The sequence below is a fragment of the Centrocercus urophasianus genome, unplaced genomic scaffold (genome assembly GCF_019232065.1).
Source record: "Centrocercus urophasianus isolate 14NV4802_14NV808 unplaced genomic scaffold, USGS_Curo_1.0 seq_20, whole genome shotgun sequence".
Lineage (NCBI taxonomy): Eukaryota > Metazoa > Chordata > Aves > Galliformes > Phasianidae > Centrocercus > Centrocercus urophasianus.
Window position 1 is genome coordinate 3,241,521 of NW_024884756.1, and position 27,121 is coordinate 3,268,641.

Sequence of the window (27,121 nt, forward strand, 5' to 3'; positions counted from 1 at the left end):
GACAGAAGACCCATTGGCCAGCTGTGATCTCGATCTGAAGGGCAGTGCAGCCGTGGGTCTGTCCTTCTGCACCAAGGGGAAGGCATCGGGAGGACCGTTTGGGAAGGGATGGTGTGGAGATGAAGCAGATCAAGGCTAGGAAACCCAACGGAGTTCACTTTTTACTTCTGTCGCATGTGCATCAGAAGATATGCCCTCATTCAGATATACAGAAAATAACTAACCCTGTCTTTCCTTCAAGTAAGCATTGGGTGAAAATAGTAAAGCCTGTTGAGGGCTCGCTAATTGATGATGTATTGCCTTTAATTAATTTTCAACTATTAAAGTTACTTAATAGAATTTCATATTTCTTATTTGAAAAATGACGGTCACGGGAAGCAATGATGAGAGACAATTACAATTATCACTGAGGACCATTAATATGTAAATATATGGGTAAGTTAAGATTGCTAATTTAAGTTGCATAATTGCTGGGTATTTCTGAAGTTGGAGCCTAATAGGCCCCGCCATTATTCGTGTCTATTTTATGCATACGCTGACAATGATTTTTATTCTTAAAATACCACGAATAATAGCATCACATTTATTTTATTAACTGATACGGGCACTAATTCACATTCTGCCATTCAATCATTTCATTTCTATCTAAAAATACAAGAGGCTAAAAAATGGCATCACTTGCACACCTTCACGCTTCATGACTCACTCGCAGGTAGCTGGGTGTGAGAAGCAGCTTACACACTGGGCAGATTGCTCCATAATCACCCTGTGGGTTGTTTTCATCCTTCCCCTGCAACATCTGATATTACAAACTTTAAAGCACAGATATTTTTCAAAGGTCAAGACGGAGAATGGATTTGATCCAAGGATCCCCAGCTTAGCGATCCAAAAAGTCAAGAGAACTCTATCAAATGTCAAGAGAAACTGGAGAAGACTTCAGCAAATTATTTCTGCACTACTTCTCACTTATGCAACGTGTATGCAAGAGGGATGGAACAGCCAGTTCTTATTCAGTGATATTCTACAGATTTCATCTTGCTCCAGACATGTAAAGGAATTTAAGTACGGAAGAGGAGAATTTGCTCAGCTATGATTTTTTCACTGTTCCTTATAACTTTCAAATCAATACAGTCCTTCAAAAAATATAATCCTAAATTATGGCTTGCATTAAGCAGACCATGACAATAAATGAAGCGTGATATTTTCTCTCTAATTTTATAATCCCAGTACATCCTGGGGTTTTGTTTAAAATAGGGTATGTGCTCTACAAGGGATTCTGCATAGATCTGTATGCTTTTTCCTCTCGGAAGAGAGAAAAAATGATGGTGGTAAATACAGGAGTTTTTTATATTTGATTGTAAGGATTTTTTAATTTTGCTTTCCTTGAGGTAGATGCAGTGCAAATAGTTGAGTGCCTCACAGAAAATGACAGCTTTCAGCTTCCAGAAGCACGAGGAATTTTCAGTTCTAAACAAGTCTGATAATATATATAATATACAACCAAACTAAAACCATTAAGATTTCCTTGTCTTTACCTTGCATGATTTAAAGTAATGCCTGATAGTTTTAGACAAGGATGAAATCAGGTCATACGCTATCAGCAGGTGAAAAAATTTCTTGCAATGTGTAACAGACTTTTAAAACAGCTACCTTCAAGCACTTCCTTAGGTATAATCAAAGGTGGCAGAGTTGCAGCAAAAGCCCCAAAAAAAGTCTGGTTTTATTTCCACATTCTCCGTGCTGCTGAAAATTGAGAAGAGATATGGGCCACAAAGAAGCAGCTACCTTTGCTACTTGCCCTTTATTTTGTAATAACTACAACGTGGCCTTTCTGTAGACAATTCACTCATGTCACTAACCGAGATATAAAGAATAAATCAAGCTCAGTATCTGAGCCATCTGTAATAAAATTTTAACTACTGATACAAGAGATACTTCTCCATAAATTGACTCACCATACAATTGGGCTTGCTCCAAGCCCGTAAGACTTTATCTGCTAACCATTTGGAAATAGTAGATGATGACCCCCTCGAAGCTGACAGAGCCAAGTAGTTAAAAACAGTTTTAGGCTGTGTCTCCAAAGGCCTCAAAGGGAGCCCAACAGCAGTCTGGATTTCTTTAGCTGTGACCTACTCTCAAATATGAACCTTTCCTTTAATCCCTGCTTTGGATTGCTGAATAGGTCAGGAGGAAAACTTTGCTACAGCTAAACAGTTAGAGAAAATACAGTCAGGTTCCAAAAAGATTAAAATATACAATATATGTGTAAACACAGTATATTCAGTACATATATATATACTGAAAATCTACCTAGAAAAGCCACTGTTAGAATAAGCAAAGCAAAAAAAAAATATATATTAAGAAAAAGAAAAAAAACTATCAAAGCAAAAAATCAACACAGCAAAGAAGCAGTAGTAAAAAACTGAAAAAGCAAACAACAGCTAAAAAAGCAAGCCATAGCTGTACAGCAGCTCCCCTACAAAGACTCTGATGGTAATTCAGCTCTTGTAGGTTACTGAGGAGAAAGCCCAGAGTAGTCTATTCACTGTTCCTTTCTGTAAATTCATTTCTTGACACGACTCAGACGTCATCTGCACGCACTCTGCTACAAAACAGAAACACATTTATATGATACACTTTATGTATAGCCATATAGACCTCCATGAAAAGGTGCATGAGTGCAGTAGAGGAATCAAGGCCAGCTCTATCAGGCACCAGCAAAGCCTTTAGCATGCTGCTGCCAGCATGGAGAAATCCAGCATTAATCAGCATCGGGTATCGTTTGCTGTCTCCTCTGTACGGAAGAGCCCCTAGGCAAAGCAGAAAGTACAGAGACAAATGTCTATAACCTCACTGGTCTTAAAAATCTCATCTGCTTCTGCCTAATCTTTTTTTGCCCTTCAGGGAAAAAATGTGCTAACACCCCAAATCCCAAAGGTTTTCAGTTCAAGATCAGTCGGTCTAGCAGGCCTGGGAGGAGTGTCTCATCTTCCACACAAGTACCAAAAGCACAAAAACGTTGGACAATGGCTCTTGTGCATGCTCCATCCTACTTCAGCTCTCACAACAAGACAGCATGGTGAAAACATATCCCATGCCTGACACACAGCCATCTTACACGAAGAGGAAACCACCCATCTCTAAAGCATCCATGGAATAATTTCCTTACTTATCATACGGATAGCCACTGCTTAGGATAGGGAGGTCAAATATGAGGTAAAAAATAATTCCCCACAATTGATGCAGAAGCCTCGGCATGAGCAATGATGGATGGAAGCCCATGAGAAATCACTGCTAGGAGTGGCTTGGGGTTCTGCACATGAGGTCTGTGCCAATGACCCAGCAACACGAAATGATTGGCTTTTCCAAAATACTGCCCTGTGAGTACAATATGGGAAGAGCACTGCACTGTGCTCCCTGCCTTCAGCTGCTGTAAAGTTCAAAATATAAAGCATATTTTGGTGGTCAGAATGGAATGACCCACCTGGTAGAGAGCAGCAGGCTGCAGGAAAGCCTTCCAAGCACCTGAGACACCAGAAACCATTAAGAACTGTCAGAAGTGAGACGAATGAACTTCTTTCAGTTCCATGGAAGCTGGCAAGAAGAACGACTTTCAAAATTCAAAACTCACAACCAAGATTTCTTTCAAGGGACTAATTGGCTTTGTTCCTTTTTGATTTGACCCCGTTTTGTTTTGCATTTGTTGTGCTCCTACAGTTTATGCCAGGAATTTACACTTTGATAACCTTTCCACAACGTCAGTTAGATATAAAACAAGCTATGTTTTAGGTTTCACAAGAGATGGTTGGAAGGCTTCAGATGAGAATAAAAGAGAAGGATGGGGAGCTAAGAGAGAAATGACTGTAAGCCACTGTGAGTCAAAGGTGTATATAAGCGGTTTGCAAACATTTTCATTCATTACAGAATCAGAAGAGAAGAAATTCATGTAATTTCATATGCTGTCAAGCATTTGTCTTGTAAATGTTCTAAGAGACAGCAGTGAAAATATTAATTCTATCTTTTCTTATAAAGGAAAGAGAGAGAACAAACAGGAAGAACATCCTTGAATGATAAAATGTCTAAGGAACCTGGTGGGAATTCTTCACAGAAGATGTATTCTTCTTCAGGGAACAGGAGAAGATGTAAACAGATGGGCTTATGTAAGTAGAACTGGCAGCTCCACAGATAGCTCCTTTCTTTTATATATGGTTTTTCAGATTCACCAGCGTATTCAGGACCACTCTGCCTAATTATTCTCAGCATTCTGCCCATTTCATATGCTCATAGCATAATGGCCAAATATAAAAAGAATTAAAGCAAACTGTAGTTTAAATCTCAATGGAAACAATCCATTTTATTCAGACAAACCTCTTCAAAAGGGAACTGTCTGTTTTACGAATGTTAGTCCATCTGTTCATGATAACTCCTTAGGAAATATTTGCTTTGCTTAGAAACACCAAAGCAGATTACATAGGAGGTATTAGATTGGATGGGGTGTGCTTGCTGCCTTCAAATCATTAAGCATACACATGTGTTTTTAATTTTGCTGGTCTGACATACATGAGGAAGGGCAATGCCTTAATGCACTGTCATGAAGCAATGCTTCTATCCATGGTCACTGGGCTGCACTGCACGTATGTCCTGTATAAGGAACACCCAGGTGTTCCTCCCCTTAAGCTGATGCACCATTAAATGTTTTGTCTCCGTGAAGATGGCCAGGCCTCTCCCCACCGATTATAAGAACAGAATGAGGACGCCACAGAGAAAGGCAGCTCAGCATAGCTCCGGTGCATGTATGCAAAGAGCAGTGTGTACAACACCGCAGGTAGGGCTGTGCTCTCTACCGTTTTACAGTGACGGGATCATAATGGTCCCTCTGCCACATCGTTACCCATAAACCACCTAACGGGGTAATTTCTGGTAATAAAACCTCTGTCTAACCCTCAGTGCATCACTCTCTAAAGCCCAAACTGATTGTAAATACATAAGTGAAGAGCAAATCAGAGCCAAAGGACTGTAATCTGCATACACTCGTACATAAGGTGAATGTCAGCTCTGTGTTAATGGATATGATTGGGCTCTCATCTATTGAGCAACCCTGTTTATGTGACTTTGGATCCATTCCACTGAATCATTTAGACGTTCACCTCAACACTATTAAAACTTATAATTGCAGAAAACATCAGGACAAATCACAGAAGTGAACATCAAATCTAAGAACAGAAGAGCTCTCATAGCAGTAGAAGGAAAATGCTAACTGAAAATAAATGAACTACGAATAAAAAGGATTTATTATAAAATATATAAAAGTGTCCCTAGATAGCATAAAAGTTTGAAACAAGCAACCCCAAGAGCCCCCAAGCCAGCAGCATGCAGGCAGAGGAAATTTAAGCCAGGAGGATACAGCTTCCAGTGAAGGTCTTTGAAAAAAAACATCACAAAGCTGAGACGTTTAACCTGACGAATTCCTACAAGCAAAGCAACCCAGGGGCTGCTTTCGTAGCTGAGTCCCCACCAGGTCTCACTGACAAATGTCCTGGACAGACAGCGGACAGCCTGCCAGCCAGCAGCTGGCTGAGGATGGACTACAACAACAGCCACCCAGAGCTCAAGAAGAAATCCTTCATTGAGGTCTGAGGCTGCACTGTTCTCCCTTAAAAGGACCAGCACTGAGGGATGGTCCTCCAAGCCCTGGTCCTCTGAACCCTGGCTGTCTGCAGAGGACCTGCTGCACGAGGCTCCCAATGCCAGGGGGATGTTCAGTGCTTCCAGTCAACATCATCAACCTTCTCTCCAAACTTCAGGTCTCCTGACTAGCCAAGGCTTTGGATGACACTCTAGGAGAGCATTCCTGGGCAGCTCTGACTAAGGAAATGTTTAATAATGGAAGTGTGATCTGTTCTCACAGACTTCTATTCCTGTCTCCTTTCCCTGTGTTCTGCACCAACAACAGAAAAGCAGCACTCACTGTACTCGATGCCTATTTCCCCTCATTTTGTGTTACTGTTCCTGCAGTCCTATCAAGAACTAGAGTCGTCTATTAATTTACGCAAACACATTAAGAAAAAAAAATTGATAATGTCATAATTAATTCATAATTAAACATTACGAGAACATTAGATCAATCACGATACCAACATCACAAGGCAGATCCCAGTAACACTTCGCATCAGCTGCAGAAGGCTGTGTGCTCCAAGAGCCAGGCAGCACGGTGCTGGCACAGGCTGCTCAGGGAGGACATGGAAGAGCCCTCTTGGCCACAGCCTGCATGAGGGCAGAGCTGGCATGAATTTGCTGTCCCTGTGTGTGACTCAGAGGGTTTATCTGCCTAAATGAAGCTCACAGCTCTGCTGCTCCATCAGCCCATGACTCCAGGCAACTCTGTGCTTTGCCAGTGCTCAAACTTAGCTTGCAAACACAGCTAAAATATTAATCATTAATTAGAGTCCCTACCAAAAATGCCCACTATGCATACTATCAGAGAGATTCCAAATGTTATTTTATACAAAATAGAAGGAAAAATAATACACAATTAAAAAAAAAACCAAAGAAAAAAAAAAGAAAAAAAAGAAAAAAAAAAACAAAGAAAAAAAGAGCAAATGCTGGACATAAAATAGAGAGAACTGCTTCTATTGACACAAGGAAAGACCTCTTCAGCCAAACACACATAACTGAATATTGGAGTGTTTTAAGCAGACAGCTGTGACTCTGGTTAGGAATGCAGAAAGGGATTACCCTTATTAAACGGCTGCTATGAACTGCTGGCAGGGAAGACAGGGAAGGAAATGAATTTGATAGACTATGTTTTAAATTGTTCTGTTACAGGATGCACATTCCAATTCTCAAATTCAGCTACACTTGTGCTCCAAGGATAGTGTTGGCTCCTGATCTTAGCATCCAACTACAGATGCACATCCAGCTAAGAAGCCAAAGCACTCCCTATGTTACAGACAGATGCCTCTGGTTGAAGGAAGCACTTGCACACATCTTTACCACAAATAATCATCTGTTCAGACAAAGGTGAAGTCGCCCTTGTGAGGTGGTCCTTGTACCAAAAAGCCTACATCCCTCTCATCTATGACAGATTAAAAAGCCACTTGTGCATTATTTCAACCAGACACAACCAGCTTCAGCCATGCCAGGAAGCAGAACCATGCAGAGAGATGGCTGCTGTGATATACCTGCTCAGCCTGTTTTGCTGTTGTTCTTAACATGGAGCAGAAGTCATAACTCTTCAAATAAGATGACTAAATGCCTGCCAGAATCACTGAGTATTCAAAGAGGCGCTCTATAAAACCTCACATACAAAACCAACAGCAGCAGTTACTGAGGTAGGAAACCTGCTGCACGTGTGTCAGAGGAACGTATGGCAGCAAACATTACAGCAGCTTCCAAAAGGAGCTTGGAAACCGTCAGCTGGTGAGGTGGATTTCTTCACAGTCCTAATAAAATTCACTCGTACAATACGGAAGAGATTTAGTTGATGCATGGAGAAATGTCACACCACAGTGAAGAGTTACCAGAGATTTTATATGGAAAACCACAGCTCAGAAATCTGCTTCAGTCTTTGATGGAGCTGGGAAGCACAGGAGGAAGGGTGACCTGACAACATCAGTACAGGAACAACCAGAAGAATGTGACATCTACTCTGGGACTTGTGTTACTCGGCATAATAACACACGTATTTTTTTTTAAGGGAGGGAAGGTGAATATTGAAGTTCACTGATAGTGGAACATTACTCATGTTTTTCAAGCCAACAGCACATTTCAGTGACTTGCTGAAAAATGTCAAGGCACTGTGGGATGTAACCTGATTCTGGGAAACTCAGAATGCCTCTAATAAACAAACATATCTTTAATCACACCAAGTCAGTAATACTCTTTGCTGCCCTCTGTCACTCAGGACAGAGATCTTTTCATCACTTCTTTGAGAACAAAACAAGGAAAACTCATTAAGCTTCTATTTAAAACCGAGACTTCACTGTGTCTTGCGGAGATCATACAGGCCCTGTCCCTCTAGGAAGAATTAAGGGATTCAATCAGGTGTTTCCTTTCCTTCAATCAATTTCAGAGGGGAAAAACAACACCTGAGTAGATATTCCCCTACTCCCCAACAGCCTGTGATACTCAGGGAGAAGCAGCTCTACGCAAAATGCATTTCTGCAAGTTGAGAGACAGAGAAATGAAGTTAAACCAAGAGGAAAACTAAACCAAACAGTTCCATCGTCCAGGCCAGGCTTTGGAGGCTGGTCCTTTTGTCCTTATTTTCCCAGTCACCATCATACACAGCATTTTGTCACAGAAGAAGAAAGGGAATTAAATGCTCTGTTTTGTCGCCCAAAAATCTCGGCACAACAACTTCTTTCTGCCCTGTTCATGGCCAGGCATTTACTCGTGCACCCGTTTGTGGAAAGACAGGCCATATTTGAAGGCTTCGGAATGAAATCTCAAAAAATGGAGTGTCCAAACTTTGCAGTCTCTCCCCCCTAGGTCAGTTATCTAATCCAAACATTGCAATTCTCTTCAAGGAATAGTTTTGCGTAAGCATAATTTAAATGAAATTTTATCCCAAGCCTTAAATTCATTCAGTCTGAAGAACTGCAGACGCCCAAGTCCTTTTTCCTTCATGGACAAAGACAACAGTTAGGCCATGTAAAACTCAAGGTCCCACGTAGAAGGAAATCCATCCCACTTTCAGTTGTGGAACAAAGCTACAATTCTTGCCCCTTGTCCCAAATCCTCAGAAGCCCTTGAAAAGCCTACCTGATAGACAGTGTGTGTAGACTAGAGTAAATCCATGTTTGCTCCTGAAGAACTTCCAACACAGATGGCTCACCGGCTTGAGGGGATCCATCAGATTAGTAAGCCACTCTGCTAGATTCCCACTTGTTGGATTGAATTTACAATCTTTGTCTTGTTGAGAAAAACAGAGGGACAAATGTTTCAAGCCAGCAGTTTGTTTAGCTGGCCTACAGGCCTCCAAAAAAAAAAAAAAAAAAAAAAAAAGAGGAAGCTAGTTAGTGTTAGTGGCAATGGCATAACTGCCAATACCCTGCACTTACTCTGCCTCCACTTTTCCACCTGGGCATGCAAAAGCAAAGACTCTCAGTCCGGTTCATAAAAAACAGCATGTACTCCCAGGACATTTAGATGGAGATTATATTGTTAGTCAATTTATTTTGCATAACCTCATGGATCACTTGCAATTGATGATTAGGCATTTTAGCTCCTCTGACAATTTGTCAATAACATGAAAATAAAAAAAGGCTATAGACAGCATATATAATTTATAGATGATCTTCTGCTTGAGAGGAAATGCCACTTTCAAAGCTATGAGAAGAGCCAGTTTGTGAATGCATTTCATCTACCAAGTGGAACAGCTATTCCAAGGAATCAGAATTTTCTTTTTGTAATTACTATTTACAGGTGTCCATAGTGAGTTACCTGTTAACTAAATCAAAGGTATAACTCTACAAACAAACAAAACCAACATCTGAGTAACTGTAAGTGGGCTTTTCAAATTCATCCTAGCCTAGCTGCTTTTACCAGAAAAAAAGAAGCGTAAAGCTAAATCTTGCTTCCTTCTTGTTATAGACTGTTTAGAGATCATTTTATCTGAAAACACCTGATATTTAGCTTTAAAATATTCAAGAAGAAAATAGACAATTTGCGTCTAGAAAGAACAGGAATGTTGGCTAAACTGACCAAGCTACCTAAATTACTGTTTGTTTTTTTTCTCCACTACCCAATCTGAACAGACTCTGTTTCCTGCATTAGTATTTGCTTCCCTTAAATCAAAATGTCCAACTGCATCTTTTTTATAAGCATTAATACCTCACTCTGCATAATTCTGGATCAATCCACAAAGTTACCAGCTAACTGATGACCCCTGGTTATTGATGAAAGTGATGAAGGTGCAAATGGCTGTTCCCTTACGTATTACCCGATCCATCCAGTCCTTGGCAGAGAATGCCATCACCTTTCTTTCTTGTTTGTTGAACATACACAAAGCCCACACAAATACTTGATCAATATAATATCTTATTTCAAAAATCCTTGCTTTTTATTACAGATATGAATAATGAATTCAGTATTGATTCACTTCTTTAGATATAATAGGGATGCTTCGCTCAAAACACAAGACCTGGATAGCTTTGAGGCTGGGATGACCTTCAGGAGCCCTTACACTGAATGTCTGCAGGAATAAGCTAATCAGGAGATGAAGCTCTTGTATCTAAGCCAGGCTTGACACGGAGCTGTGTGATTTGAGTGAAAGAAACAAGTTCTCATTCAATCACTGTAAATATGTTCGAAGTGGGAATTTGCTAATTGTAGCACTCTGTAAGCTGGAAGTAATATAAACAATAAATATAAAAGAGAATACACGGGCCTAATAAAGCCATAAAAGCAGTAAATGCTAGAAATGAGATGCTGAATACATTCATATTTTAAAGCTTGTGCCTAGTTTAAGTGGGATTATAAAAAAACAACCTGTTGAAAACCCTTTTAATTCAGTTTGTGGATAGCTGCTGGAGAATCAAATTTTTGATCAGCTATGTCCCACTTGGGATGCATAAACCTCCAATTACTTTCAGCTTCTGTTAGTTTAACACAAGGATGGCAAAAATCATGTGGACGTTCCCTTCATTTACTACTGGAACAAACAATTTGCTCATCACCATGTTTTGGCTGACTGCCTGAACAGCTGAAACTGTCGCTCCTCCTTGAAGAATAACATTTCACCAGTCAGATAACAATCCGTTCAACCTGGGGTCCCCCAACAAATCCCCAAAGGGTCAATATATTGCTCTAATGAGGCACAGCCCTGGCTTTCAGAACACTGTTTTTCTGCTGGGTCTGGGCATGCAAGCGAGCTGGGAATATTCAGTACTACAGTAGCTACTTGAAAAAGGCTGGCTCTATTAAATAGCTGTCCATCTTCTTGCACTCGAGGGAAAGATGCATTCCTCTCTAACAAAGATGAAGGGAATATCAATGGGGCTAATCTCTTCAAAGTGCTCAAAGCTCAAAGCAATTGCCTGCAGCCCTACACAGTCCCCACCCTCATTAGCTCAGCAAAGAAAACACAGGCAAAGACAAAATACTACCCTACAACTGGAGAGAAAATGCAAAACGGGGCTTCCAAGCCACCTCCCTTCTCTTTCCAAAGGACAAATACTTCATACATCTTAAATTATGTGTGTACTGACAATAAAGTCATATATTTTAAGAATCCCTCCTAACATTTAAATATTGTGGAGTTTGCTCTTATTGAAAAATGGTGATGGCACAACAGAAATATTGTGTGGCGCAGCTCTTCTTCTGCTCAGCAGAAGGGAAAAATTAATTGCCAACTTCTTCTCTTTTGTGAAGGTGGAGCAGTCAGAAGGCAGAGCAGTGCTACTTCCACACCCCCGTGAAATGAGGAGACAAAACCATCTGCCAATCAACTCATATTTACATGACATCCACACCACCCTCTGCCTCCAAAGTAAAGACTTTTACAGCCAGGAAAACAAATGCTGAGAACAAGAAAGGAAACACAGCAGAACTGGAGGAAAAAGAGAGAAAGACGAGATGAGGGATTATCAGCACATAATGACTGCAGCCCTGTGGTGCATCCCTCTACGATGACTGTAGGTGGTCAACAGATGTCCTATGCATTCCTCAAAGGAAGAGGGCTGACCCAGGTGTGTTGCTGAGCTGACCCCACCACCAGGCCAAGGCAGAACTTTCTCCAGGGGGGCCACTGATGGATCCTGTAGATCTCTCATTCCAACTGGGCAGGCTACCCAACATCAACACTACTGCACTGCCTACCAGCATACAACTGGGGTAACAGCGTTTGCCTATTGCAAGACCTAGGATTTCAGCTCAGAGACAAAGCACTAAGGGCCTCTCAGCATGGCTGAGGTGAGCCAGCCCACTACCTCTTCTCCCTGGGCTACAAATTCTGAAAATGCCTTATTTTCATACAACCAGCTTGGACAACAAATGGTAGACCTGAAAGTTTACTTCTTGTAGATCAAGCCTAAGTAGTCACACACATTCATATACCAACAAAAATATGCATCACAATCCTTTTTTAAAGTCTTTCACTTTCCTTATCCTGTTCTCTGTGTCAGATTGATGCATGATGCTTCCTCTTGTACAGAAAGTTTTCTTAAGTGGAATTCAAGTTTGGCGTATTTTGAAACAGTGAGGGGAAAGGAGAAAAAATAGAGACCTTCCATTGCTTGCAATGAAGGAAGGGAGGAAAGGAAAAGAACTAAGAGAAAAGAAGTAAAATAGGTAGGAAATACTCTCAGTTTTATAAGTAAAGAGTGAATGTTTCAAGGGAATTGCAAATATGTGATCCGTAATAGGGCTTCGTCACCCTGCTGCCCTGTATGTGGAACTACGACAAGCCCAAAGTGATAAACAACTGCAATCGGGAGCTGTCTGAGCTCTGCTTGAAAACCTCAGTGCCAGAACAAGTGCAAACAGTTATACCTAGACCTATTTCAGTCCATGCTGAGCTCTCTGGATAGCAGCATAAACTTGCATTCTTCCCATCAGCTCATGCATGAGCACCCAATGGACCCCTGCATGAGTGCCCAATCCTCTTTTGCACGACTGCCCCAGAGCTTCACGCATGTGTGCCCAAGCACCTTATGCACTGACACCCAATTAATTCACACAGTGCACCCAGTTAATTTCAGGAGTGCCTCATCAGCACATCCACGGTACGTTATGAGTGCACACATGGTGCATGAAGGACCATGCCTGCAGTGATGCCCAGAAGGGTGAGCTGAGGCCAGGAACGTGGGAGGAGAGACATGGGTTGGCCTAAACTGACAAGGGAACAAGCAGTTACTTCAGTGCTTGGTTAATTCTTCATATTTGAATTCCCAAATCAGTCATTACAAGTTTGTGTTAATTGTCAATAACTTAAATTAAAATTAACTGAGTTGAGACTGTTTAGACTACAATAGCATGTGTGAACACTGAGAACGAGGAAGGACTTAAGCATTGAACCACAAGGGAGAGAGCACCCTAAGCAATCAATTGCTGCTATCAAGTAATCTGCCCTAGAGATTAAAGAACACAAAGCAATAAAGCACTTAATGAAAAAAGGTTTTTAGTGAGAAATGGGGGTCACAGGGAAAATGCACATTAATTTCAGCACATAATCGCACTATACAGACAAAAGCAGATTGTTGCTAAAATGATTACTGTGGTGAATTTTGTGCTAGAGAGTCTTCTCCCATCAAGTGCAACTTTAAGTGTAAGCAAGAGGGTGACAGATATAAAAAAGAAGCTTCAGAAACGACACATTTGTCCTGCTCCAGTTTTCTTAACATCTGGATCACTGCAGGTACATGCAGCCCTCTCAAGAGACTGGGGAGGGCAGGTGTGGGCCCAGCCCCCTGTGCAGCCAGCAGCAAGTGGCAAAATGTACCATGCAGCTTCCCAACAAGGGACAGTTTCTTCCAGCCTACAAAAACCCCTCGGCATTTCAAGATCAAGCTTGAGTTAACTTCCTAACACTATGTGTCTTCTGCACCCCAGAGCTCCTATCTAAAATAAACCACTCCCTTGTATCACGAGATAATGTTGACTCTTGCATTTCATTGTTTTAATATTAATTTGCAACTCTTACATTCTTTCAATACACTCTCCCTCCATAAAAAAAAAAGGTACATACTGCCCTCTGAGATGTTTCACACCTCTTAGGCACTGAGAGTAAGGCTGTCCAGTGCAAAGTCAGCAGCAAGAGGTGTCCCTCCAGTGCTCTTCAACACCTTCATCAGCAACACTGACAGTGGGATGGAGTGCACTCTCAGCAAGAGCTGCGTGCCCCCAGCACGCCCAAGGGATGGGTTGTCATCCAGAGAGATCTAGAAAGCCTCAAACACTGGGCCTAGGTGAACCCTGTCGGCTAGATGACCTTTAAGGGTCCCTTCTGACTCAAACCATTCTACGATGCTAGGATGCTAATTCATGAAAACTACAGGTATGTAAGTGAAACGTTTCCTTTTTGCAATAAATAAAAAGCACCATAGCTCCATGGCCAGTTGTGCATCCACCACCTGAATATCACCAGACCAGACAACATACTCAAGCCAACAGCGGTGATCTGGATTTTCTCTCCCTGCCTTATCTAATCCCTGCTTTATCTCATCTCTCTTTTCTTTTCCATCTCTTCTCTCTATTTCCATTTTCAATTATAGTTGAACGTAACGCAAGGCATGTAATCACTGCTAATAAGGTATAGGTACGTAGATATACTCCACATCTTGTGCTAAGTATTGAAGTGGGACACAGATAAACATTCAGCCGATTGTTCGGTTCCATTTCACCTTTACTTAATGTAAAGGAATTTCAAAACCTCAGTGACCCTGATCAGACTAAGTCATGACAGCACGAGGAACAGAGAAGGGAATCTGAAGCAGAAACACTTAGACCCAACTTTTTCTTCATTAACTTATTTAAGATATGAGTGTGGCTCTGATAAAGAAAATGGCTTCACAGTCAAACATTTGTGCTACGAACAGCATTCAGGTCATGAGAGTTAGCAAGACCCATCTGCTGAAAGGCCACTGGGTAAATCCCAATAATTTTCATACTCGTTCTTAGTGCTATTTCTTTGTTCAGCAAATCCCATGCAGCGAATCTAACACTGAGGAAAGGCATTTCCACTTTAAAATAACAGGTTACGATGTCCCCATCTACGTTACATTTGCAATTATAGTTACTTAAAAACAATACAAAGGAAAAAGAAATAAAATCTCCCGTAAGTTAGGCCCTACTATCTCTGACCTCAATATCATTTGCTGACACAGACAAACATTTCATAAAGCTCTTCTATCATTATTAGCCATAATTTAAATAATTACTGGGCAGGAAAAAAAATCTGTTCAACCATGGCTCTCTAATCTAGTAATTAAATCCACCTGCAGGAAGCTGAACAATTTGTTTCCTGCGTATGACTATTAATGCAGTCAAGTATTTTACACTAGGCAGTATATCACCAGGAGAGACGGAGGCACACAGCCAGTAATTAAGCCACACTTTGATAAGGTCAGAGACATCCACCCAAGCTTCTCCACAGACAGAGGTCTCAAATGAGACAGTTGTGCCAATGTCCATCAGGCTGCTAGTTAAACATGGGATATATTCTCCCATCATCATCTGGGTGTATTTCTGGCCTATTCTGGCTGTTTGACTTATTTCAGTGTAGTCATTACTTCTTGCTAAGCCCGCTCAAGTGACTGACTGAATAGTTTGACCACATAGAGATGAGTACACTATTAAACAGACCATGTGGGAACTGGCTGGATCATTTTATCAAGTTCTCTGCGTTGCAACAAACACATCACACACCACTCACATGTTGCATCAAAAGCCATCTCTGCATCACTCAGAGTAACTTTGGTTTAGTTAGCTTGAGTCTAAGCCAGAAAATAATTATGACAGCATAAGCTCCACATCCATGAGCTCCGGGTCTGAGTCCCACGCTGCAGTAACCAAACTGGCCGCACACAGCTTTGCTAAAAGACACTGCACCATGCCACCCAGATGCAGTACTGAGAAGGCATTCCTGCCAGCCACAGCACTCGCCAAGCAAACTGAAAGCTGCTCCATAACAAACAGGTATCTGCCAACAAGGTCTGTTCTTCAGATGGGTGCTGCCTGTAATGGGTGTGCGTGTGGGCAGCGCCAGCATGCCTCACCCCATGTCCACGGAGAGGTCATGAAAAGACCATTACAACTTCTATGTTCTGAGCAGAAAGGGCAGCTCAAAACATAGGCGTTGTACTGGTCTCTCTTAGCCAGGTATCTTCGTATCTTTAGCTAGGTATATTTGTGCCCTTTTACATTATGCCTCATTTTGATCATCCGTCTCAATTTGATATCTCTGTTTTGTGGTTACTCCTGCAGAGAAAATTCTGGATTTTATCCAGATGATGGGAAATTTTGCCCATTTAGATTACCTGAAGCCAATAACCTTTCTACTGGAAAGCTCCCATCTGGCTAGAAGTACTGCTGCTGCATTTTTCAGCTATGTGATTCCTTTGCAAATGACCCAGCATTATGCTCCAGACATGAAATCTTCTTCAAATCCTCCTCAAGAAAAAAAAAATGCGCTCTTGTTCCAAATTACACACATAAATAGAACAGTGGTTTAATTCGTCTTTAGGAAGCTGTTGAAATGGACAGTGTCAATATATTTTATCCTTGGAAATGAAAATACCTTATTTAACGGTACAGTAGAGAGATCTGTGAAAATGCTACATAAATACTATAGAGTTTGATGGCTAAGTTTTCTGCCAAGTGGCTCAGATATTGTTATTAGGTATTCCACAGTATGTGGGTCATGATGACAAAATGTGTTATTAGTCTTTCTCAAAATGATTCCTTAATTCTCTCTCATACTCCATTGAAATATCACATTGCATGCATTTAACATACAATGTTAAGGCATACATTTATACAAAGGCATACATATTTTAAAATAAGCAATAAGCAATATGCACCCATTCAGTATTCAATAAGCAACATTTGTATGTTATCATATCATCCCTCCTTTGAGTAACGGTGACTTTCTGAGCTAGGAGGAAATTTTGTGCTGCAATATAAATGCTTGTCCAGGCTTTGGAATAGAGAATTAATATACTTTTTATAACGACAAAAAACAACAGTTTTCCAATAGCCCCTCTTCAAATGAAAATGCACCTTCATTTGCAATACTGCTGACACAGTAATGCATGGCTGGTGATGAAAAATACCTGGTTACTTTGTGCACAGTAAGCAATTCTGTCATCACAATGAAGTTCGGAGGTGATTATAAGAGGACTTAGTAAAGTTGGTTATGAAATGCGACTACAGAGTTAGCAAAAGAACACAAAGCATTGAAGAATAAGCAGCACTGGAACAGAAGTGATCTCACTGAGTTTTCTATTCCCAGTGATCGTTTTGTATTTTACTTAATAATTTTGTAATTGCACTTCTTTTTACTGTACATTTTTCCTTTTATACAAATGGACCATTAGTCCAGATTGCCAATCTAGTCCATAGAAAATGAGTGCACTGATCGCCAGTTGGGCGTCTTGTCTTTCAAACGAACACGCCTATGCTGCTTCTCGCTTGCTATCAGGCTTCAGAACTTCAGAGACATTTCAAAACAAAACGTGCCTTAGGCCAAATAAAGTTGTAAAGGCATCCTACCAGAGTGACTGAAGGCGACCTGGTTGGCGGAACGGGGACCTGTATCCACAGACAGGATGGGGAGCGCCTGCCGCACATCCCACAGCTTCAGCACGCCACCGGAATCACAGGAAGCAACCGTGCTGCTCTGTCCAGGTTGGAAACAAAACCAAGGCATTAATTAGATACTTTGGCAAAGAAGAATGCAAATGATGCAGGGCTGGATATCTCCGGATGCCAGGCATTGAAACTTATGTATTTAAGTAGAAATGAGTGAACATGTTTGGTTAACAGAGCCTCTTGATTGCTACATTAACTTGAAGACCAGCACTACCAAAGAAAACAATTTATTAGAAACCTTCAGTAGAAGAGAGAACAGAGGTCATTTTGGATTTTGATACTAGCATCCTCCAAGAATATGGCTTGTGATTATAACTCTCACAGAGACACAGGATTTACTTCTTATTTAAACCTCCAGTATAAAGATTCGAAATAGCAAATCCCCGAAGCAGCTCAGCTGGTGTGTATTCAGAGTTATTAAAGTCAATGTTTTTTTCCAATTTGTGCAATGGTTTGAGAATAGATTAACAGATACTGTTTTGCAGGAGCATTGCAATAGCACAGAACTGAGACTCTGGAAAACACTGGGCAGGTGCCACATCCGTGGCTTTGTCATGTTTGGCTAATATTTATTTCTTTGATGTAAGTAACACATGCAAGAAAATGGAGCCATCTAGCAAAGAGAAATTAAGATCAGAAAATATCCATTGCCTTCTCAAGCAGAAAGGAACAGCCTGCAAAACACTATCATGGTATAAGTTTAATGAAATCTTTAGGTCCATTTGTAGGGTGCTGAGCTGTCAGAACTCCATTCTGGCTTGTTATAGGGAACAACATGGAGTAATACACAGAAACAAAGCAGTCATTTCAGCCAGAATTTGGCTGGCAACACGTAGGCTCTCAGCACTCAATGCTTTGCAAAAAAGCATGGTTACCCTATCTGCATCACACCTCAGCAAGTGTGGTGCTGCTGAGCATGATGGAGGAGCTATTTGTTTTACTACCTGTTCAACCATACTTGCCCAACGCTTTCATTTCAACAGTAGCAGAAGTTCAAGTTCAGCCCATGCAAATGATGAGGTCAAGCAAGCCATGCATGAAACAAAACAAAACAACAAAAAAATGAATACAAAGCTACACTCTGAATCACGGCACGGTTTGATCTGGATCTCAACAAAGCACATTTTCAGTGGAAAAACATCACTGTGCATTCTTCCCTGTGCATTCCCTATCCTCTTTTAATCTTCTCATCCTATTCACTACCATATTTGTTTTGTCCATCTGTTGCATGACAAGTTGCTGGTAGGCAGCAGGTATCAGATACAGTGAAGGCCCAAACCGGTTACTTAAGTTCTCTGCAGGCTGCAATGTGTGGCCATGCCAGAGAGGATCGACCTGCAGGATCCTCACAGATCCACGTGAATGAAGCAGGGCTGGACAAACCTGGCGTGGGGAGCAGCATCCCGCTGTGCCTGGTGCTGTGCAGACAAGCTACAGAAGATGGTCCTGCTCCAAAGGCTTTGCACTCTATCCCAGAAACAAGATCAACCAGCTCCTACTGACAAAACTCTGCAGGCTTTCTATCCATTTCCTCCCAGATGCCTGTATAAACACACTGTGCACCAATGCAACACACAGTAGGATATCGTGCCCAACATGCATGTAAAGGAGCACACCTCATCTGCAAGAAGAATTGAGAAAATACAGCGTTCTGATGGCAACCTGTAACACGTGCTAACGTACAGGACTCTGATGGCAATACACAACATATGATAACAGGCATTTTCTGTGCCTCAGAATACTCTGCCCACAACCTCATCATCCAATGCTTTAATTATTATTGATACCTATGCAGCTCCTGCACCAAAAGCGTACCAAAAGGATTTTGTTAATGAGTCAGCTATTACATTTCACTTCTTCACTGCCTTGATCCCCATTACACACCTTTTCTAAATCAAGAGAACTGAAGATGGGGAATAACAACTTCTCAATAGGAACAAATAAACTGTGAATGTAATCAAACTTAAGGACTATTTGAAGCTACATGCCATTCAGAGATGAAGAAAGGAATAAATCATATGTCAAATGAACTCATTTGCTTCTGGCCATGGGCCATTTTCAGAAGCTTTAAAGTGGAATCATTATGAATTCTTGTATGAGCTTTTGGCTTTTTTGTTCCTTTAGCAGCTACTGCTCCAGTTATTCATACAAGAATGAACTGCATTGCTCTTTGAGTTCTTTTTGCTTCTTGCCACAATAGCATCTTTTTTTATGATGGTTTTTCAATAATACATTATACAAAACATCGAGTTGGACTATTAGGGCTCAACATTCTAAATGTTCCTACATTTAGAAGTAGGGTACAATGAGATCCAAGGAGAAGAAGATGTGCAAAATGAGCTTTATATTGTATGATTTTGATTAAGATTACATTTTATACTGCATCACCAAAGTTCAGTTGTACGATGGCTGCTCCGAAAGTAATGCCTCCTAAGTTGAATTCCTCATGTGGAAAGAACAGCACCCACTGACACTTACTGAATGTTTATGGAGACCAAGCAGTGGATGTGAGCACGGTGAGGTGGTGGATGGTATGTTTCAGAAGCAGTGACAGTGGATCATAATATCATCAGATTATTATGGGCACAGCATGCAGGCTTTTGTTCACTGCTGGCAAAAATACACTGCTAATGATGGTGACTGTATTGAAAAATAGTGTTCTGTAGCTGAGAATTTGCTCTATCATATAGTGTTACTGTGCTCCTTGTATCAGTTGTTGTTCCCATCTCTTTTGGCGTGACCTACATATTATATTCTCTATTCAAGGAGCATGTAGAATGATTCATGAAACTTGTGAGAGCTTCTTCCTAGTCTATACAATTTAGCTGGTGCTTTTGTGAGTGTGCATGCTCAAGTAATTAAAAATTTATACAAGGACTCAATTAGTTTGAATTGAGAACCTGGTTCCAGGCTCCACGGGACCTTGCCTTTACAGTTCTACCTCCTGACTCTTTGCCTTCTCTGCCCTTCTAACACACAGCTCTATATTACGGGAGATCTCCCCTACAATGAGTACATGCAACATAATCCCAATCTCAAAAGGCACTTAGAAACCATCGTAAAATAATTACTTGTAACCTCATGATGATATCTGCTGGTGAGAAATTCAGATTTAAATTGTTTCCATTAAGTTTTTTAAATCTTGTTTTCCTTTTTTTGAAATCCTTTTTTTTTTTTTTCTCCTGGTGAATATTAATAATTATTAACAATGGAATTAATCATCAGGTACAAGTTAATTTAATTTCCTGAAGATTACCGTATATCAGTAACACATGAACTGTAGCAGACAGCTTTATCTAATTTAGACTGCAATAAACCCCTCCCAGCAGTATTCTCATCCAAGTTTTGTTCTGAAGGAAGGTCAGCAGTTGTTTCATGGCCCTCTGTGAATACTTTAGGTGAAACAATGAGTGAAGGAGCTCGCTCCGTCAGTTTGAGAACTTCTTTTGCTCGCAGAGCATCAGGTAATGATACTGCATTCACAGTTCCCTGCACAGACCCCATCTTCCATCACCTACCTCCCTGGCCTGGTGACGCAGCACTGCTAGGGTCTGTTCTGTGCCCGAGGAGCTGCAGCTGAAAACTGCCTGCCGTGGAGCCCCAGAAGATGTATGACGAACAGCCTCAGCTGCCTCAGACTGAGACAGAGTGGGGAAATATGCATTTCTAACATGCACCCTGCGGGACACATCCCAAAAGTCACTTAACTCTACCGCCATTTTATACGCATTAACTTATTTTTTAAGAGGAGGAATCATTACCTCCTACATTTACAGCATGAAGCACATCAGAAACCTGGTGAGAGCTGTTAACCTTATGCCTTGATGTAATACAAAAGCTAGCAGCAGTCAGAAAAAAGTGTGATGGGGCACAGGCAGCCAACAGTGCCTGAGCCATCCCATCTCATCGGCTGGATCCAGGCTTTCTGAGCTGCAGAGAGCCAGGGCAGGGAAATCCCAAGGGAACCCAAGCAGGGGTGGATGAATGTGCTGCAGCTTTAACAAGGAAAAAGACTCTAATGTCCTATTAAGCCAAATGAATTATGCAAAATATCACACAGATGGAGAAAAAAATGCAGATGTGTTCCATTATTAGACTGATGACTAATCAATCACCACCCATTTTTGAAGCACCAGGTTTAAATCACTCTGGTTTCAAATGAAAATAGCATCTTCTTAGAAAGACACAGAGTTACTTAGCTTGGTAAAACTACAGAACTACATTACCACTTCGAGAGTGCGGCAGTATTAATAGTTACTTTCATCAAGAGTGGAGGTTACAGGCAGTGCCAGCACCTTCCCATCTGATTTTTCCTTCACAGTTTTGAGTTTACATAACCATCACAGTAACCATATGTGTCTCAAGGAAGCTACAGACAATAAACATCTAGAGCTTAGGCAACTACAGTCTGGTACTCCCTTCCTGTGGCTTTTTTTTTCTTAATCTAATAGCCATCAGTTGGCAAGAGAGGCTCTTCTGGAAGAGAGGGGAGTCAACACAGATGCGGAAAGAGCCTTCTCAAAGCCTCATAGTTGGTTCCTCCAGCTTTATTTGCAGTTGTTAACAGACAACTCCTCATTTTGCACCATGCAGTTGACTGGTAAAACTTCTACAACTTGCTGCAATAATTTACTAGGCTGTTTTTCTCTTAATATTATGGCCCGATGTGCAATTTTTGAGTGCACTGACTGTGCGTGCTCTGGGGCAAGAGCAACCTCCCCCACAAAACGGCTCTATATGCACTGCAAGCATTTGATAAAAGACAATATCTATTATTAAAAACCATTATGGATTCATAACTACAAGAATTTGCTCCAAGCTCTCTCTCAAGCTCACGAGGCAGTCTCAGCACCTACCCCACTAACTCGAGGGAGATCACTATCTGTCAGCACAACTGGTGTTTTCTGTCAGTGGGATCAAAGATGATCCTGGTGCTGGCACAGATGCTTTTGCTGACACTCCTGACCGTCAGGGGCTCCAAGGAGAGAGCTCTGTGACCAAAGAATGAGTGCTGTCAGTGCAACCAACACGTGAACAACCAGGCAGCCCTCGGAAACATGAGGGAGATCTCTTAAAGGAGAGGCACACCGCTGCGTTTGCTCCGTGTGAGCAGTGACCGAAGCGTGTTGCTATTAGAAAGTGAAGAAACAAATAGATTGGGAATGGGAAAAAAGGTGCAGGTGAGATGTGTGTGCTGATAAATGAATAGGTATGTGGGCCAAAGCACACTAAGGAGCTTAAAGATATCACAGTAGAAATGTTTATCTCCTTCCCTTTTTCTCAGCGATGATTTTGTGACAAGGTGAAGAATACATCCTCAAGTGCCATTATTTCTAGATTATTAACTTTATCCTTTCAGAGCATGCAGAGACCCATAAAGAACATTCCTTCTGTTCAACAGAGAAGGAGTTCCATTGAAAATAATCAAAGATGATGGCAGAGCTTCGCTGCAGCAGAATCTCCATTTCTACCACCTTTAAAAATAATGATGGATCATGGGTCTCTCGCTTGTTTACATGCACTCTGCAGGCTTTCCTCTTGCTGTGTGAAACAGAGGGAATCACTCTTCTCTTTGCCACATCAAGTAGTGAGAAGTGCCTTGTGGTGTTTGAGGAGAGCAACACATGCCAGGCTTGCAGAAGCCCTTTGCATAAATTTACATACGAAAGCCAAGATCACTGCACTCCCTGCAGAGTTACTGCTAGCCATCGTTGACATTGCACTTGAAACGGCGCTGCAAAGAGAGCAATGTCTTTTACAGAGAGGTTTAAAATAATCAATTTTGTTTTTCCTTTTTAACCATCAAAGAAGGTCCTTTGAATTCTGGGAACTGAGCAGTGAGAGGAGGAGATGAATGATAATTTCCACTGCTGGCTTTTCTCGCTCTTCTGAGAGCCAACATGACCGAACTGAAGCTGGGTGACATCGTTACCTGATTAGACACTCCTGAAAGCAATATGCATCGCAATTCTGAAGGCGGGCCATGTTCTTCTACTGGGATTTTGTTGTCGTTCAAATATAAATCAGTTAATTTTCAAAAACAGGGTAGTATTCACTGCAGTAATGTGAATATATAGATGTGCTACGTGCTCTCATAAATACATAAATTGCTGTTAGTGCCAACAGAGCTATTGTTGAAACTGTAAACTGCAAGTCATTTTACAAAATACAACATCTGAGTGGGAAAAAATACATATGAGTAAACTAAGGTGCTTTTTAAACAGAAATTACCAAAGGAATGTGGAAAGTGAAAAAGTTCAACTTGATATTTGACTATGATGTCTTTGGGCGTTTTGTAAGGGAATCCAAATGCACAAAGCAGAAATATCAACACTTTATAAATGCATTCACGGATGTCTGCCCAACTCTGTACTCCTATGAGCACATGAAGGGAATGTTTCTCCCGGTTTCAAAGTATTCCAAGCCAAAAGAATGACCAGTTCAACTAATTTCATCCCGTTGGTTCAAGGTCTTCCTCAAAAAAAGCAACCAGCAAAACATCAAAATAGAATGATCTGCATTCCTCTCTCCGCTAGATTTCAGCTCTGCATTCTCAATTACTTTCACATTAAATCATTATTCAAGTACCTCCTAACAGTGATATTTATTCAACTAAAGATTAATTGCATCTTCAGAACAAAAAGGTCTTTCCAATTCTGGCCCTCCTTTCATTCTTGCCTAAATGCAGTAAAGCCCAGCCCTGCTACGGAACAAAGCCATGCACTGCACCGCCAGCTGCCCAGCGCTGCTCCAAGCACCTTCTGGCCACAACTTGATGCTAAGGGCTAAGTGGCTCAAAAGCCCTCTTACCGAATGCAAACACTCCCTTCTCCAAACCACATTCTGCTTAATTCTGAGGAATTAACATAGTGCAAATGTTATGTTGGAAGAACTCTCACCTCTCTGTGCGTAGCAATGCAAAACTATACCGACAGCAGCCCTCCTACCAGGGTAGGGTGCTAATACAGTGGAAGCCCACCCACAGCAAAACCAGAGGGCTGCAGGTGAGCAGATGCAGAGCAGGCAGCCTCATAACTGAGCCCTAAGCACTTGCTGTCACTCCTGTCCAAGTCAGTGGTAACAACAGCTTAAACCTCACGATTTACTGTGAAAATTACCATTGCACGAGGGAGTTACATGACAAGGCGCAGGGACACCAGCCTGGCTCCTCATGTATTTTAAAACAGCATTTCCTGTGAAACATCATATACGAAGGCGAGTTTGACTGTAATTCAGGTGGGAAATCGAATTTTAAAAAGCCTGGCTGGATCCTGGTATTCCGATTTTGTTTATATTGTAAAACGACATGTTTAAAGAACAGCTGTTAAAATGAAAAATGAATTAGGCTGGAGCCCAGAATCCACAGCATAAATCTGGCACAGGGAGGTTGGCCGTGCTGGGCCTAGGCCAGGAGATGCCATTTTTAACAGTTCTGATTCCTGCAGTTGCAACTTAGGATACACAAATTAATTCTTCTCCTGGAAGAAAGAAGGGCAGATCTCCCACACTGCCTGCAGTTCTGCATGCTAAGCAGCATTTGCTTCTGGGATTGTATACACACGGGGTCACATTCACTGCACAACACCGAATTCTGCAAGCAAAATCACATTAAGGGAGATAATCTCTTTTTCTTTCAATTACACTTACGAGCAAGTGGACATAACAGTGTATTTGTATTTGTAAATGTGAAGTCTGAAAGCAAGAGAAACTCCTGCATGGTCAATTCATTAGCTGTTCCTCCTGAGGATCTTTTCAAGGACTAAATCTCACCTAAGGCATACAGCATGTTTTTCATTTTTGCTTTTGCTTTTTTTTTTAAGTTGCTCAGAATCAAATTAAGTCAGTGCCATTTAAATATGATGCCACACTTTCCGCTTTAGACATCAGAGTTGTCTGCAATCCAATTGTCCGTGCATCACAGCATGCATGCTGCAACACAACCAGAAAGCCTAGGAGACTCCAAAAAGGAGGCATCCAAAAGCACAAGCCATCACTGATTTAAGAAGTGACAACAGGCTGGGTGCACTTTTATACCCACCAAAAGAAATACTCAGCTTTTAAAACATCCAGACCTAAAACATTCCAGAATATTTTGCAGTATCCTGTAAATCCAGTCAGAAGTCTGAGTAAATGTGAATTTATATAAAATCACAGAATGGTTTGGGTTGAAAGGGACTTTAAAGCCCACCCACTTCCAACCCCCTGCCGTGGGCTGGTTTGCCCCCACCAGCTCAGCTGCCCAGGACCCATCCAACCTGGCCCTGAACACCTCCAGTGATGGGGCACCCACAGCTTCTCTGGGCAGCAGTACCAGGCCCTCACTACCCTCTGAGTAAAGAATTTCCTTCTAACTTCTAACCTAAATCTCCCTTTTAATTTAAAGCCATTCTCCTTGTCCTACACTCTGTAAAAAAAATCTTACCTAGCAATGGTGTGCAAAATTAACGGATGGATTGTCTTGCTCAAATAATAACAAGCCAGATGAGCATTAGCCACGGTGCAAATGAATTTCATGGCAAACAGAGCAGCAAAGCCCTCCCTGCCTGCTGTCTGCCCCACATTTCTCAGCCTGCCCCATCCCTACACGGGGTACCTGAAAGAGCACAGAAGTCCCAGTGACCATGACTAGAAATCTTGCCCTTCCTGGCAAGTTGGAAACACCTTTGCAGACCCCACCAGAAGGAAGACAGAATGAAAGCAAGTCTCTCACTCTTGAAGCTTCTGTGGGTTTGCTTTGCAGAATGTTACAGGATGCTTCGTGACCTACTGCAGGTACCAGTGCAGGGACAACAAGGAGCACCAGAAGGGGTTTCCTGGGTTTAAAAGCAAAGCCAGCCCTGTGGAGAATGAAGGAAGGCATCAATCCTGCAGCAGGAGGAATGAGGCCAGGTGTCACGGCAGAAAGAATTGGTGCACTATAACCCTGGCAATAAAGGTCTCTGGGGCAGCAGCATCAGCTCTGTGCGCCAGAATGAGGATTGCTCTGTGACCGACTCACCGAGGGGAGCTGCACCTTTGTTAGCAGACTGTTCTCTGAGACACGGGGACACAGCGCCATGTAGCACGGTCAGATAAGAGCACACACACTGCTGTTTCCCTAGGGAAAGAACTGGGGACATTTTTGTAACTTCCCAGCTATTCAGTAGAGATATTCTTGTTTGTTTATCCAGCCGTCTATATTAAGACTCTGGTATCAGAGGCAGAGAGCAAGAATACATACACCGATCCCGCTAAAGATGGACCTACTGAGCCTTCTGGAGTGCTTTTCAGATTTTCTCTGGTCTACAGACAGTGGGTACCACAGGCACGTACTTGCTAGCTGGAGGGATCTGCCAACAGCAACTGCACCAGGGATGATGGGAAGTGATTAAATGGAATGCCCGGCCAAAGGAAGAATGGATTCCAGGAAAATCACTTCCAAAAATAGGGAGCAACATGAATATTTCAGATAATGGATTGGAAGTGTATCTTAGGACAGGTTTTCTTAGTTCCACCATTAGCAAAAAGAGCTTTTTGCCAACAAAAAAATTGAGCATTTTGATGCAGATTTTGTTCCCTGCTATGACACAGAGACAGAACAGATTTCTTCTTCCTGTTCTCTTTGTTTTACTTCTCACAACTTTCAGTGGGCTGAAAATGGTTAACTAATGATACCAAAATCTGTATTTAAAATGTAATTCAGTTCTGTAATTATATTCCTTATGCATGGAGACAGAAATAAACTAGAGGAAGAACCCATTAGCCCTTTTGCATGTATAATTGAACACGTTTGATATTACTAGGTAACCTTTGTAAGTAACTGGCTTTGAGT

General features: G+C 41.6%; 1 protein-coding gene across 1 annotated transcript in view; it reads right to left on the reverse strand.

The window, feature by feature from the left end:
- Positions 1 to 27,121, reverse strand: part of SPAG16 (sperm associated antigen 16) — a 351,259-nt gene that overhangs the window by 70,617 nt on the left and 253,521 nt on the right. The window contains exon 15 of the mRNA XM_042822342.1: positions 17,212 to 17,338. Coding sequence (XP_042678276.1) covers positions 17,212 to 17,338 — 127 coding nt within the window. The remainder of the gene's footprint in view (positions 1 to 17,211; positions 17,339 to 27,121) is intronic.